The sequence below is a fragment of the Penicilliopsis zonata genome, assembly GCF_001890105.1.
Source record: "Penicilliopsis zonata CBS 506.65 unplaced genomic scaffold ASPZOscaffold_37, whole genome shotgun sequence".
Classification (NCBI taxonomy): domain Eukaryota; kingdom Fungi; phylum Ascomycota; class Eurotiomycetes; order Eurotiales; family Aspergillaceae; genus Penicilliopsis; species Penicilliopsis zonata.
The window spans coordinates 24,282-36,655 of NW_019208941.1; the positions used below are offsets into that span (position 1 = coordinate 24,282).

A 12,374-nucleotide genomic window follows, 5' to 3' on the forward strand; every position below is an offset into this window, starting at 1 on the left:
CCGTGTTCCCCTTCCCATACTTAAAACAATTCAACGTCCACATCCTTCAGTCGGTCTACAGCGTTCAATTTAATACCAATCGAGAATATAGCAAAATTTTAGCATATATTATAGCCATCCAAGCGTCATCACGCCGCCGACATGAGCGAAGACAGCCAGCCACGTCTTGTGAAATCTGAACCCATCCCGTGGGACCATGATCAGAATGCAGAGAGCTCCAATGAAAGCAACGAGTACGAGCCAGAATGGGTGGAGGGAAGAGCGCTGGTGATGATGATTGCAGGTATCACGCTTGTCGTGTTTTTGATGCTGTTGGATATGTCGATTGTTTCGACGGTATGACCACCATTCAAATGCTCAAGAGATGAGATTTTGGACTGATGTAGCCAGGCCATTCCCAAAATCACCAATCAATTTAACTCGCTTGATGATGTTGCATGGTATGGGAGTGCATATACAATCTCTAGGTATGGTAGAATATAATGCATAATGCAAAATGCAAAATGGCTAATAACAGCTATCACTCTCTAGTGCCGCTCTCCAGCCGCTGACCGGGAAATTCTACACTAACTTCTCATCGAAATGGACATTCCTCTCCTTTTTTAGCATTTTCGAAGTGGGCTCCTTGATTTGTGGGGTAGCAAACTCTTCTAAAATGCTCATCGTCGGCCGCGCGATTGCAGGAATGGGATCATCGGGCATGATGAACGGGGCGTTGAATATCCTGGCCGGCGCAGTGCCGATCAAGAAGAGACCGGCGATGATTGGGATCATCATGGGGTGTAAGAAGCTCTTCAAAACTTGATATTTCCGCAGGGCTGACATTTCTTGCAGTTGGCCAACTGGGCTTAATTGGAGGGCCACTGGTTGGTGGTGCCTTTACGACTTACTCGACTTGGCGGTGGTGTAAGTGTCGCAACCTATGATGATATTATCCCCTCAAAAGGCACTAATGACTCCGTTTTTAGGCTTCTATATGAACCTCCCCATCGGGGCATTAGTTGGTGCCCTGCTCCTCTTCACACGCATCCCAGACCAAAAGCCAAAACAACCCGCCCGCGAGATCCTGCGTTCGGTCTTCCTGCAAAAATTCGACTTCATTGGGTTTTCGCTGTTCGCTCCGGCCTCGATCATGCTCCTTCTGGCCCTACAGTATGGTGGGAATGGCTCCTCATGGGACAGTGCGACAGTCATTGGCCTGTTCTGCGGGTCAGTCGCGACATTCGTGGTCTTTGCCTTGTGGGAACGGCATATGGGCATCGAGGCAATGATTCCGGGTCATTTAGTCTGCGACCAGATTGTGTTATCCAGCAGTCTACTATCTATGATGATCTTCGGGTTTACGATGACTCTCTCATACTACCTGCCCATGTACTTCCAGTCCGTTCGGGGCAAGTCCGCCTTGGTAAGCGGTGTCAACTTGTTGCCAAACATCCTATGCCAGTTGGTCATGGCCGTGACATCTGGGGTGTTGAGTGAGTGTCTCCCATATTCTCTTGTCTTCCTTGATATAGCTAATCAGTATTGATAGCCTCAAAGCTAGGTTACTATCTTCCTTGGGGAGTCCTCGGAGCTATTCTAGATGCCGTGGGTAACGGCCTCCTCTCTACCCTGTCACCTGCTACCTCAGTGCCCACCTGGGCCGGCTACGAATCACTGGTGGGATTCGGTCGAGGTGCCATCTCCCAAGTAGTGAGTTTTGCATCTTTTGCCCTCCTTCTTCAATATACTAATACCTATCCAGCCCATGATCGCCATCCAAAACGCGGTCAAAGCTGATGATATCTCCACTGCCATGGCCATGATGACCTGTGCCCAGACCTTTGGCGGTTCCATTTTCCTGGCCGTGGCGGAAGTCATATTCGCCCAGGGCCTTAGGACGAAGATTCCCGAGTACGCCCCCACTGTGAATGCCGAGGCAGTCATTCAGGCCGGGGCAACCGGATTTCGCCAAGTGGTGTCGGCGCAGGACCTGCCGGCAGTGTTGGCGGCGTATGCGAAGAGTATAGATCGGGTTTTCTCTTTGAATACCGCACTGTCCTGTGCGCAGTTTGTCTTCGCATGGGGAGTTGGATGGAGGAGTGTGAAGAAGGGGATGGAGGAGGACAAGGAGATGGATAAGAGCTAGTTAGTGATGAAGTAGGTATAAGGTTAGATTAGAGGATAAAGTTATTATATATATTATTTACTTAGGGTTTAGAGTTAGTATAAATATGGTAATCTTTTATTCTAAAAATTTGTTTTTTATCTTTCAGCAATCAATTATCTTCAAGTCTAATCTTAATATTATATCATCTATAGTAAGGATAAACAGTAAAAATTCAAATAATACTCTATTCTTATATATTTGTGTATTCTTTCTATATTCTAAGTCATAACATCAGCTTTAGGCTGTTGAAGTATAACTTGAATAGCTTAGAACTTAACGAATCTAAGCTAAAAGGCTGATATCAGGACCACAAAAGATTTTTGGCCCGCATGGACTGACAGAAATAATGAGCTGAATTACTACACCAGGGATGAATTTGGGGAGCCAAGTAGTCATTAATTACCATTACCCTATCATGAGCATGGAGTAGTGAGTCGCTTATCTTCGCAATCGGGACATCCAAACTCTAGATATGTGTTCCCTCAGATCAAAAGGCAGTATTCGATCCTGGAAGGAAATTGCATACACTGGGGTCATCCTATCCATATTCATGGCCTGCAATAAGCATGGAAAATAGTTTATACTCTTCTTCAATATATGTGTCCTGGTCTCAAGATAGTGATAGTGGTAGACACAGGTGCCAGTGTCATGCTATAATTGTGCTATAAAATAAATAGATGTAAATCTGACTGCATTCAAATCTGAGGTTAAGATGGTGGATAACTAGCATTTATTAGATATAGCTAGTCCCTTAGGTTCTTGAGAAAATAGAAAAGAGCAACAGCAACAGAGCTATAAAGTGCAAAAAGCAGGAGTTAAGTTATATGGCTAGTGATAACTTACTACTATATTTAACATGACTAAGTGATGTATATGACCATAAATATTGAAGGCTCTCCCCTATTGAAACATTAAACCACCACTAGCATTGATGACGCTTCCGGTAACCCATTTAGTGTCTTCACTAACAAGGAACCCAACTACCTGAGCAATATCCTCCACCTCAGCGACTCGAGGTGCGGCTGGGGTATTCTGGATAAGCGGATTCCATCGCGCTAGCACTTCAGGCTCCGTAATGCTTCGCTTCCATAGTTCTGTATTGACTGGACCAGGCCGAACACAGTTCACAATCGCATTGTACTTCTGACCAATTTCCCGGGAAAGCGATCTTGTGACAGCTTCCATAGCACCCTTGGCAGCAACGTAGGCCAGGCACCCCGCATGGCCATCCTGCGAATAGCTGCTGGACAGGTTGACAATTCGTGGAGCCTTGCCAAATGATGGCACGGCTTCCTTGACCAAGAAAACGGGGAACTGCAAGTTTGCCATCAGCTGCAATTGCCATACTTCAGGTGTCATATCCATAAAATCATAGTCTTCGCGAATTGCCGCATTGTTGACGATAATGTCAATGCAACCCCATTTCTCAACAGCTGCCTTAACAATGGCTGCAGGGGCACCAGGGTCGTTTGCCTGGGCTTGGATAACTATGGTCGACACCCCGTATATCTCTTCAAGCTCTTGTGCGAGATCTTGTGCCAGGATGGCTGAAGTACTGAATGTGATGAGGACGTTGGCCCCGCGGCTTGCAAGCTCCTTCGCAATTCCTCGGCCGATGCCGCACGAGGCGCCGGTTATAATCGCATTCTTCTTATCGAGTGGCTTCAAGGATGTCATTTTGAGTGGCGTGGTTGTGATGATGCTTTTGACGGCAATTGCGAATACATGAAATGTCCTTTTAATCGGCCGTGGAGAGGAACGCAATATCTCTAGAGAAATATTTCTTTATCTTTGTATACCAAAAAGGATTACCCTTCTATACCTTTATGGCCTCGGAAGCTCAACAACCCATTGAAGATATACTAAGTAATGATTCTGGCAATTTCAATCGGAAGCCTTGCCGTGAGGGGGCCATGATCCTGCAACCGATAACTAGGCGCTGCGGGGTAGACATGTATGACTTCACTTTTGGGCATTATTATTCGCAAATGACGGGCTCTAATGAGGCCCTAGCATTCCTGAGCTTCGTATCACCTTATCTACCTAGTAAGTAAGAAAGGATGAGTCACAGATGTATTATCAGGAACTACTAAGAATAGCATATTCCATCGGTACCTCTCCCGATAGGCATACCTTTTCCTATGCATTGACTGAATTATATGTATTTATATTCAAATGAGGTCTCAAGCTTGGTGAGACCTCATACGCCAAATCACAAAATCCAGCCACTCACTGAACCTTATTTTTGAGATGCGTGTCATTTCCATTGTTGGCTGTCATTGCGCAGGTGAGGTCGGCGACGTGATCGTTGGCGGTGTTTTGGATCCCCCCGGGTGCAAGACTATGTACGACAAGCTCATTTATTTTCGAGACGAGGCCGATGAGATAATACAGCTTCTGCTGCAAGAGCCTCGAGGACACCCGGCCATGGCTGTGAACCTTGTCCTCCCACCATGTGATCCCAGAGCCGATGCCGGATTCATTATCATGGAGAGCGACGAGTATGTGCCCATGTCAGGAGAAAACACAATTTGCACCTCGACAGTGCTTCTGGAGACGGGAATGATCAAGATGAAGGAACCCATCACCAAGGTTCAACTGGACTCAGCCGCCGGGCTGGTTGGGATCACGGCGGAGTGTGAGAATGGAAAATGCAAGTCCATTTCGTTCGACAATGTGCCTGCATTTGTCTTCGCTCTTGACCACAAGGTTGATGTTCCCGGTCTGGGAAGTGTGTCTGTGGATATTGCATGGGGGGGTATGATTTACGCCATCATGGACGTGTCACAAGTCGGTCTTAGAATCAGCAATGAGCATGGCCCCAAGCTTATCGAGATCAGTGAAAAGATCAAGCAGGCTCTACGCCGCACTTACAACCCAGTTCACCCAGAAAACCCCGACATTAAAGGTGTGGCCAACTTTGAATTCATTGAGCCTGTGGAGCGTGGAGTGGACGGCAAGCTCACAGCTGTCAACACTGTGGTTGTTTCGCCTGGTCGCCTTGACCGTTGCCCCTGTGGCACTGGGAGCTGCGCCCGAATGGCTGTGATGCACGCGAGGGGCGAGCTGAACGTCAGGGAGGTCTTTGAACACAAGAGCATCATCGGCAGCAGCTTTGAGTGCCACATTACTGGGACTACTCGGGTTGGAGAGTACAATGCTGTTTACCCTACAGTCAAGGGTAGTGCCTGGGTGACCGGATACAAGCATACCATACTGCATCCCACTGATCCTTTCCCTACTGGCTTCCGTGTCGGCGATCAGTGGCACATGCCTCAGGAATGATGAAGCTTCATGAGGTGTATGTACTCTTTTTATGCAGATATATACCAACAATAGTTACAGAATTGAACTCAATTTCCTCACCAATCCCCAAGTTTCCAGTATCCACATCTTTGGTGGACGGTATGGACTCTTTAAAAGCTAAAGAGCAATGCATATCACTATTTCCCTAAATTTCCTTGCTTTCTTTCACCTTTTGGACTTCAGTCCATGCTTTCTTGAAGACTTTTCGCTGTTGGGAAAGTATAAGCATTGCTGCACAGCTACCTCCTGGGTCAAAGAATTCTGAACCTCAGATATATGCGCCTAAAGGTCGATTTATATGAAATTGGCCTTGAACAAATATAACCAGGATAGTGTCATTGAAGAAAGTTTTTTTCTTTTACTGTCTTCCAAGATGCTTACGTATAATAGTTCTAGACAAGCACCATCTTGATAGCTTGGAAATAGTATATGAGAAGACCCAAGTATTGTTGACTTTAGCCCAGTCTGAAAATAATATGACTGCAGTTTTTGGCTTAGCAAACTCAATGCTGTCAAGTGAGATTCTCCATCAATAGCCAGAAAGATTGCACCGGCTCTTCATTTTTACTTTTAGGGTTTAGGGTTAATTTTAGGCATCATTCGCATCTCTTTGTGGCAGGATGGGTTGTGTATTGCCTCTAAATCAACATAGAGTATGCATCTCACAGTGAAAGCTATATTATATACATGAGCCGGCTATTCTTGCGGATCTGCAGACACCATCTAATTAATTAGCTAGTTAAAGAGTATTACTCCTTGAAATTACAATTAATAAAAGAACTATAACAATTTAAATTAATAGAATCTACTTAGTATAAACTAATAATAGTAGATATCCATGTACTCTGTATATGTGTATGCTGATTGATTTACATTCAGGAAAAGAGTACTTCAATGATATCTTTTTGATCTGTATTTTAATTAATAATACATATGAGCAATAACTATTTTTAAGAAGGTTAGTTGGACTACATACTGGTCAGTCAACTCCCTAGTATAGGGCCTGGAATACTGGCACATTGGGGAGACCCAGGTGCAGTTCTGAAATTTAGTCAAACAAATAGTGATAGGAGTGAGAACTTTAAGAATAAGTAATAAGATTTTGATAGGGAGGTAGAAGTGTAGTGCACCAGTGACTCTAAGGTCTAGTAAAGCCCTTACTTCCCTATTTTATCATCAATTCTTTAGTAGTTTAGCATAGGTGGGTTAGAGTAGGGGAGTATTACGAATCAATGTTTTCAAGGTTATGCAATTTTCCTTTTATGCTCCAGAGTCACCTAAAATAGAAAAGGTGGAGCAAGGCACCAGTTGAGCTGCCTTAGTATCTCCCTTGGTCATTGAGGGATCTCTTCTTTGTGTGTAAATCTTAGGGTTGTGGATTGGTAAGAGGCTCCTATCACTCCGATTCCTAATCGGGACGGCTCCGGAAGCTCCCGTCCAAATTTGGAATAGCGTCACAAAGGGCCAAGTATGTTTCCTCTTACGGAATTGCTCCTCCAGCTCCGACTCCCGTGGTCCTACTATGGCTTAGATATTGATAGGAGATTTTCAAATTGTTCAGTCTCCTGGATTCCGGCAGTATGATTGGTAATCCAGGGGGTGTCGATTTCGCAATTCGGCTATACTGACGGCCAGTATCAAAGGCAACTTTGTGGTCGATATAAGATAGTTCCCTCCACTGCGGCACTAGAACTGCACTTCAACAGCGACAATTTTCTCAGACTATGGCAGAGAATGAGGAGAAGTCTACAGCGATGGCTGCTCCCGAATTGGTTGGAAATCTTGTCGGCGAATTCGTCACAGCGTGCCAGTCGTCGGTGCGAGATAAGGACAATTTCATTGTTTGGGATCATCTGGAGGTGGAAGGCAGTGGTCAAGGGGTAAGAATGGAGGACTTCAATAATTTTCAACATCAATTAGCTGAACATACGGTCTCTTGAGCAGCATGCACTCGCTCCTACGGTTGGATCGATGTTCGAACGATACGCGCGCGGAGCGATGTCATTGTTTAGCAATGGAAGTGAACCGTCTCGCAGAATCCTCCACGATTTCAACGGGATTACAAAGGCTGGAGATCTTCTGATGGTTATCGGTCGACCTGGCAGCGGTTGCACAACATTTTTGAAGAGCTTGTGCCATATGCATGCCGAGTATAAAAGCACCAGCGGAAATCTACTGTATGGTGGCATCAAGGCAAATTTCAAGGACCCTAAAGCTCCAGTGGAAGCAACCTTCTGCGGTATGAGTTGAAACTTGTTGCCTGATGGGGGAGCTTTCGCTGACGGCAGAGCGGCGTCTTTGTAGCGGAGGAGGACATCCATTTCCCAAGCTTGACAGTTGAGGAAACCCTGAGGTTCGTCTAGGACAATCAGTTTTTGAAAAGAGATCGACTTGCTTCCTAAATACTAACCACCATATGCTCTCAGATTTGCTGTGAACTCTCGTTTTAGCAACGTCATGTCCTCCGCAGAAGTAGGGAAGACCGTGCTCAACCTTGCCCGTTTGTTCGGGATCAATCATGTTTTGGCGACCAGAGTCGGCAGTGAGCAAATGAGAGGCGTGAGTGGTGGAGAGAGGAAACGAGTATCTCTAGCTGAAGCTCTAGTGACATGCCCTGAGTGAGTCTTTCTGAAGGTGAAAACAATGTTGACAAATGCATGTAACATTTACTGATGTCTAACGATGCTAGCCTGATTTGCTATGACAATCCTACCGCCGGCCTTGATTCCTCAACCGCCCTTGAATTCATGCATATGATGCGTGAATATGCCATCCAATCTTATTGCACTGTGGCCATGAGTCTGTACCAGGCCAGTGATGAAATGGTTCCTTTATTTGACAAAGTGCTTGTCATTAATTCTGGACGCTGTGTCTACTACGGTGGCATGGTCTCAGCCAAGTCCTATTTTGAGACCCTAGGTTTCTACTGTCCACCAACGATGTCGATTACCGACTTCTTGAATTCGATGTCTGCAGACCCTGAAGCCCGCCAGTTGCACCGTGAAGCAGACCCTTGGTCAGTCCCGCAAACCCCGGATGAGCTTGCAAATGCATTCTTGACAAGCGAGATGTCGAAACAGCTCAGAGTGCAGATCGACAAAGCAACCAGTGGCGCAAGCAACATGGAGAAGACCCCTAATGGACGGACAAAACCACGACAGGCATACTCGATCCCCATTCTCAGACAGATTCTGCTATGTGCGTATCGCCAGTATCGCATATTCATCACAGACTACAACGCCTGGGTGGTCGAAGCAGCCTGCATGGTGGTCCAGAGTATCATCCTCGGTACAATCTTCCGCAACCTCCCACATGAAACCTCGTCACTGTACCAGCTAGGGTCGGTTGTTTTCTACGCGATCCTGGTGCCTGGGCTTCAGTCAATGAGCGAATTTGGCAATACTTTTGCACAAAGACCCTTGCTGCTGAAGCATAAGCGATACCGCTTCTACCACCCAATGTCGTATGGATATGGTCAGATCCTTTCGGATGTTGCGTGGAAAGTGGTGATTATTGCATACAACATCCCGATGTATTTCCTTGCCGGGCTTCATCGCACGGCAGGCCATTTCTTCATTTTCTTCTTCGTGGCCTATATCTCCCATTTATCGCTTTCCATGTTCTTTCGATTCCTCGCTGTCATGTCACCCTCTGTGGAACGCGCGGGTCTTCCCGTGGGCATCTTCTTGACAACGCTGGTCATCTATGCGGGCTGGTATGTTCCACCTCCGCAGATGCAAGTCTGGTTGAAGTGGTTCCGGTTTCTGAATGTGAGTTTCAAGAATAAGCCCTAGTTGAGTGTACGTGCTAATGCAAGATATCCTCTATCAACAGCCAATGTACTACGCATTTGAAGCGCTTATGATCAATGAAGTCGGAGGTGCTGCGTATGAGTGTAGCTCCTCCGACCTCATTCCTCGTGGCCAGAATTACACCGATATGGCATACCGGGCTTGTGCCATCTCAGGCTCTGAGCCGGGGAAGAGTGTTGTTCAAGGTGCTTCATATCTACGAAACTACTACGACTTCGACAATTCGCACCTCTGGCGGAATGTCAGCATTAATGTGGGATTTTTCGTCTTTTTCGCCATCATAGTCGGGTGAGTAACCCACAAAGCCATCAAGACTCCATCTTCCTTGCTAATGAAATTGAATCTAGTCTAGCAATGGAGCAATTCAAGCCCCCCGCAGGTCTCCTTGCCACAGTATTCTATCGTCAGAATGCCATGCGTGTCGTTTCTCCATCGACCAATAGCACCCAGAATGATCTTGAAGCTCAAGGGTCTCCCAAGCCGGCAAGAAAGATACCGGAATCGGAAATTATTCAACCTCATGGTGGTCACTCATTCGCCTGGAAGGATCTCCATCTCACTCTTCGCAAAAACGGAGAGGAGCGAACCCTGCTACAGCATATTGACGGTAAGCAATACAAATCACTACATGTCAATTGGAAATGAACTGACATAACCGTAATCCAGGTTACATTGAGTCTGGAACATTGACAGCGTTAATGGGTGTCTCTGGGGCTGGCAAGGTTCGTCTTTTTCTATGGCACATCATCCCATACAAGAATGCTAATAGAGCCCACAGACAACAATGCTCAATGTCTTAGCTGGACGACTGGACTTTGGTAAATTGAGCGGGACACTCTATCTAGATGGATCCCCCCTTCCCAAATCATTCCGCTGGAGAATGGGTTACGTTCAACAGCAAGATGTTCATCTTCCTTCCCAAACGGTGCGAGAAGCTCTCAGAATGACGGCCCGGCTCCGTCGACCACCCTCGCTTTCAACAGAAGAGAAAGATGCATACGTCGAGCAGGTTCTCGATATGCTCGGAATGCAAGATATCTCGGAAGCGCTGATCGGAGTGCCCGGCGCAGGCCTCAACCTCGAACAGCGAAAGCGCGTCTCCATGGGTATTGAACTGGCAGCAAAGCCAGACATCTTATTCTTGGACGAACCGACATCTGGACTGGATGGACAGGCTGCTATATCTTTGATCCATCTGCTGAAGAAACTATCGCGATCGGGCCAGACGATTCTCTGCACTATCCACCAGCCTGCCGCAGCCATGCTTGAGGTTTTTGACAATCTGCTCCTTCTGGCCAAAGGTGGTCGAGTGATTTATGCCGGACCTTTGGGCGACCATTGTGCCACAGCATTGAACTATGTCAGTCAGTACACGGAACCTTGCGACTCCAAGCGAAACCCGGCGGAGTACTTGCTAGACGTCGTTGGCGCTGGTTCACGGTCAACTGTTACAGCGGACTGGGCTCAAATCTGGTCTGCAAGCAGCGAGCGTCGCGTTGAGGATTCAAAACTGCAAGGCCTTAGGGATGAGATCTCTATGGAAGAAGTACCTCGTTCCCAGCTCTATGCCACTTCCCTTCCCCATCAACTTTCGGTTGTGCTTCATCGTACCTGGTTATGGTACTGGCGTGAGCCGCAGTATTTTTCTGCCAAACTTTGGCTAAGTATAGCCAATGGCCTCGTCAATGGTTTGACATTCTTGAACATCCCCAACACTCAGCAAGGGGCATTTGACCGGGTGTACTCGGTCTTCTTGTCTTTTTTAATGGGCCCGCCTCTTGGCTTGTTTATGGAGCCACGATTTACCACCCTCCGTGACATCTTCATGTATCGGGAGAAGGCCAGTCGAGCATACCACTGGTCGGTTTTTATTGTGAGCTTGATCATCGTTGAACTGCCTTTCACCCTCGTCACTGCTCTCATATATTGGCTCTTGTGGTATTTCCCGGCTGGGCTGCAGTCTGATCCCTCTCATGCCGGTTATGCACTGTTGTGCTACTGGCTGTTCTCAATCTTTACCATGAGTGTGGCATATCTGATTGCCGCCTGGATGCCCAACTTGAATGCCTCTCTCATGGCAAACGGCTTTTTCTTCATGTTTATAAATACGTTTGCCGGGACCTTGACAGCACGCGAGCTTACACCAGCAGGCTGGAGTTGGTACTTCAATGTCTCTCCACTGTACTATCTTGCCGAGGGTCTTACTACCAATTCCCTCTATGGACATGAGATCCGTTGTGCATCGAATGAGGTGACTTTCTTCAACGCACCTGCAAACGACACTTGCATCAGCTATGCTGGGTCATTCTTACAGTCTACCACAGGTTATCTGGTCAATCCAGATGCCACGGGGGCGTGCGATTATTGTCGCTATGCAAATGGCCAGGAATATGTAAGTTTACTCTCATCACTATTGATTAAGAACATTGATTAATCCTCACCTAATAGTACCAACAATTTGGATATGATAACAGTCGTAAGTATCGCGATATCGGGATCTTGATTGGGTTCATCTCATTCAACTTTACGGCCGTCATCCTCGGTACCTACTTGACCAAGATCTACAAATGGAAGCGCGTGGCTCATTGATTGCCATCATAAGAAGACTTACTAAGTACAGGCCAACGTAAATACTCTTGACTAATTCCAAATAGTCCTGACAGTGACATAAGTCGCGAGTCATCTCAGCAAAATAGCTCATTTGTTATTACCCTTTACCATTCTCTCTTCTCCTCAATCTGGTAGAGGTCCAATCGGCTTTGCGGGTTAGGGTTAGGGTTAGGGTTTAATGCCCGTGTTCTTATGAATTCTTTCACCCTCACCTTTGACTATCTAAAGCTTTTCATTATCATTCCTTAGCCAATTTTGGGCTGTTAAACTGTCATATTTTGCGTGTTCTTTGTTACTCGGAGTTTACTGGGCTCGGTCAGGCTCTAGTACAGGAGATCCTGAAGCAAGGTGACTATGTAAACCCTGATAAGCCTCCAGGTTTCAGATTGAAAAACCTACACCGACCAATTTCCCGTTCATTCACCTCAATTTCTAGATTAAAAGCGTATTGTCCGCATTTCTTACCAGTGTAGCCAACCTTGGCCGTATTGATAGCC

At 46.5% G+C, this 12,374-nt stretch overlaps 4 protein-coding genes across 4 annotated transcripts; 3 read left to right on the forward strand and 1 right to left on the reverse strand.

Annotated features, from left to right (window-relative positions):
* Nucleotides 1-141: 141 nt before the first annotated feature.
* Nucleotides 142-2,128, forward strand: ASPZODRAFT_77554 (hypothetical protein; the record flags this gene model as incomplete). The annotated part of the gene is made up of 7 exons (XM_022730183.1): nt 142-336; nt 391-467; nt 532-782; nt 835-906; nt 969-1,475; nt 1,532-1,692; nt 1,745-2,128. 7 exons carry the CDS (start codon nt 142-144, stop codon nt 2,126-2,128), a joined length of 1,647 nt encoding a protein of 548 aa, XP_022576682.1.
* Nucleotides 2,129-3,049: 921 nt separating this feature from the next.
* Nucleotides 3,050-3,826, reverse strand: ASPZODRAFT_77549 (hypothetical protein; the record flags this gene model as incomplete). The annotated part of the gene is made up of 1 exon (XM_022730181.1): nt 3,050-3,826. One exon carries the CDS (start codon nt 3,824-3,826, stop codon nt 3,050-3,052), a length of 777 nt encoding a protein of 258 aa, XP_022576683.1.
* Nucleotides 3,827-4,399: 573 nt separating this feature from the next.
* Nucleotides 4,400-5,434, forward strand: ASPZODRAFT_77508 (hypothetical protein; the record flags this gene model as incomplete). Its single annotated transcript, XM_022730178.1, has 1 exon — nt 4,400-5,434. One exon carries the CDS (start codon nt 4,400-4,402, stop codon nt 5,432-5,434), a length of 1,035 nt encoding a protein of 344 aa, XP_022576684.1.
* A 1,745-nt stretch (nt 5,435-7,179) lies between these two features.
* On the forward strand, nt 7,180-11,856 carry ASPZODRAFT_155472 (hypothetical protein; the record flags this gene model as incomplete). Its single annotated transcript, XM_022726219.1, has 10 exons — nt 7,180-7,335; nt 7,400-7,694; nt 7,760-7,808; nt 7,882-8,073; nt 8,145-9,225; nt 9,290-9,550; nt 9,676-9,874; nt 9,934-9,989; nt 10,046-11,659; nt 11,716-11,856. The coding sequence occupies 10 exons, from the start codon at nt 7,180-7,182 to the stop codon at nt 11,854-11,856; spliced, it is 4,044 nt and encodes a 1,347-aa protein (XP_022576685.1).
* Between the last annotated feature and the right edge of the window lie 518 nt (nt 11,857-12,374).